At 47.1% G+C, this 2,849-nt stretch overlaps 1 protein-coding gene across 1 annotated transcript; it reads right to left on the reverse strand.

The window, feature by feature from the left end:
• Nucleotides 1–2,177: 2,177 nt before the first annotated feature.
• On the reverse strand, nt 2,178–2,504 carry LOC126183330 (uncharacterized). Its single transcript, XM_049925195.1, has one exon. The coding sequence runs from the start codon at nt 2,502–2,504 to the stop codon at nt 2,178–2,180; it is 327 nt and encodes a 108-aa protein (XP_049781152.1).
• Nucleotides 2,505–2,849: the final 345 nt, after the last annotated feature.

A 2,849-nucleotide genomic window follows, 5' to 3' on the forward strand; every position in this document is an offset into this window, starting at 1 on the left:
TCATCCAGTCCCAAACTTGCTCAATGGGGGACAGATCCGGAGATCTTGCTGGCCAGGGTAGTTCACTTACACCTTCTAGAGCACGTTGGGTGGCACGGGATACATGCCGACGTGCATTGTCCTGTTGGAACAGCAAGTTCACTTGCCGGTCTAGGAATGGTAGAACGATGGGTTCGATGACGGTTTGGATGTACCGTGCACTATTCAGTGTCCCCTCGACGATCACCAGTGGTGTACGGCCAGTGTAGGAGATCGCTCCCCACACCATGATGCCGGGTGTTGGCCCTGTGTGCCTCGGTCGTATGCAGTCCTGATTGTGGCGCTCACCTGCACGGCGCCAAACACGCATACGACCATCATTGGCACCAAGGCAGAAGCGACTCTCATCGCTGAAGACGACACGTCTCCATTCGTCCCTCCATTCACGCCTGTCGCGACACCACTGGAGGCGGGCTGCACGATGTTGGGGCGTGAGCGGAAGACGGCCTAACGGTGTGCGGGACCGTAGCCCAGCTTCATGGAGACGGTTGCGAATGGTCCTCGCCGATACCCCAGGAGCAACAGTGTCCCTAATTTGCTGGGAAGTGGCGGTGCGGTCCCCTACGGCACTGCGTAGGATCCTACGGTCTTGGCGTGCATCCGTGCGTCGCTGCGGTCCGGTCCCAGGTCGACGGGCACGTGCACCTTCCGCCGACCACTGGCGACAACATCGATGTACTGTGGAGATCTCACGCCCCACGTGTTGAGCAATTCGGCGGTACGTCCACCCGGCCTCCCGCATGCCCACTATGCGCCCTCGCTCAAAGTCCGTCAACTGCACATACGGTTCACGTCCACGCTGTCGCGGCATGCTACCAGTGTTAAAGACTGCGATGGAGCTCCGTATGCCACGGCAAACTGGCTGACACTGACGGCGGCGGTGCACAAATGCTGCGCAGCTAGCGCCATTCGACGGCCAACACCGCGGTTCCTGGTGTGTCCGCTGTGCCGTGCGTGTGATCATTGCTTGTACAGCCCTCTCGCAGTGTCCGGAGCAAGTATGGTGGGTCTGACACACCGGTGTAAATGTGTTCTTTTTTCCATTTCCAGGAGTGTATATTGTAGACTATAGACAGGGTGCCTTTAAGTGACGCCACAAGTAAAACTCAGACTAGGTGTGGTGTGGATGTCTATAGAACATTAAGAATTAATATTTTATTATTCTCTCTCTCTCTCTCTCTCTCTCTCTATTCGTTTAGTCGGTTCCGACTCTTCGTGACCCCATGAACCAAATCACGCCACTTTTTCCTGTCTTGCACTTTCTCCCGTAGACCTTCCAGGTTGGAACACATTGCTTCTGTGATGCCATCGATCCATCTCATCCTCTGACGTCCTCTTCTTCTAGTTCCTTCAATCTTCCCCAGCATTAATGTTTTTTCCAGCGAGGCATGCCTTCGCATTGTGTGTCCAAAGTAGGTCAGCTTTGGTTTTAACATTAGACCTTCCAGGGAGAAGTCTGGTTTTATTTGCTCCAATATTGATCTGTTGGTTCTCTTTGCAGTCCATGGAACTCTAAGAAGTTTCCTCCAATACCATAATTCGAAGGAGTCAATTCTTCGCCGTTCAGCCTTTCTAATGGTCCAGGTCTCACATCCATACATCACAACTGGAAAGACCATAGCCCTCACAATACCGATCTTTATTGCTAGTGTTATATCTCTGAACCTTATAACCTTGTCAAGGTTTGACATCGCCTGTCTATCGTGCAACAGGCGTCTCCGGATTTCATGGCTGCAGTCGCCATCAGCAGAGATCTGGGAGCCGAGATAACTGAATGTGGTCACTACCTCCATGGTTTCTCCTGCTATATCCCACGAATTGGTAGGTGTAGTTGCCATAATTTTCGTTTTCTTCACATTCAGCATAAGACCGGCCTTTTCACTTTCGTCTTTCACCTTCAGTAAGAGTGTTCTTCACTTTCTGCCAACAGGATCGTATCATCCGCGTACCTGAGGTTGTTTACATTTATTCCAGCTATTTTCATTCCTGTTTCTTCTTCATCTAGCCTCGCATTTCTCATAACATGTTCTGCATACAGAATGAATAAGTACGGTGACAGTATGCAGCCTTGCCGGACCCCTTTCTGAATATCTATCCATTTCGTTGTTCCATACATAGTTCTCACCGTGGCTTCTTGGTCAAGGTATAAACTCCGTATCCAATTCTGCTGGTATTTCGTCATGTCCACTAGTTTTGTTATCAGCTATATTTTCAAGGGCCCACTGGATATCGCTCTCCAAAATATCTGGCTCCAGTTCTAAATTAACATTAACATCAGCAGTAGGAGTCCCGTCATTATGTAGTTCTCTCTTGTATAGGTCTTCTACATATTCTGCCCATCTTTCTTTAACATCCTCTGCTTCACTCAGATGTTTCCCGTTTCTATCTTTTATCATTCCAATTTTTGCCTGGAATTTTCCTTTAATTTCTCTAATTTTCTTATAGAGATCTCTTGTCTTCCCCATTCCGTTACTATCTTCAACTTCCTTGCACTGTTCATTAAAGAATATATTTTTATCTCTTCTAGCTAATTTATGAAAATTTTTATTTAATTCAAACATAGCTGATCTATCTCCCTTGATTTTTGCTTTCCTTCGTTCTTATTATATTTTATTATTACTTTTGTAATTTCTTGGAGTTCTGTGAGACTGATATGTGGTACTTTCATTGAGTGTTCAACTGAATATTTTAATATGACCCTGTATATCTGACAGAACCAAACAGATACCCACCAAAACAATGAGAAAAGAATTCATCTGACTAGAAAATTAGAAAAGGATCTCAGTTACCTCAGTTTATTATTTCTAAAA

Source organism: Schistocerca cancellata, chromosome 4, assembly GCF_023864275.1.
Source record: "Schistocerca cancellata isolate TAMUIC-IGC-003103 chromosome 4, iqSchCanc2.1, whole genome shotgun sequence".
Lineage (NCBI taxonomy): Eukaryota > Metazoa > Arthropoda > Insecta > Orthoptera > Acrididae > Schistocerca > Schistocerca cancellata.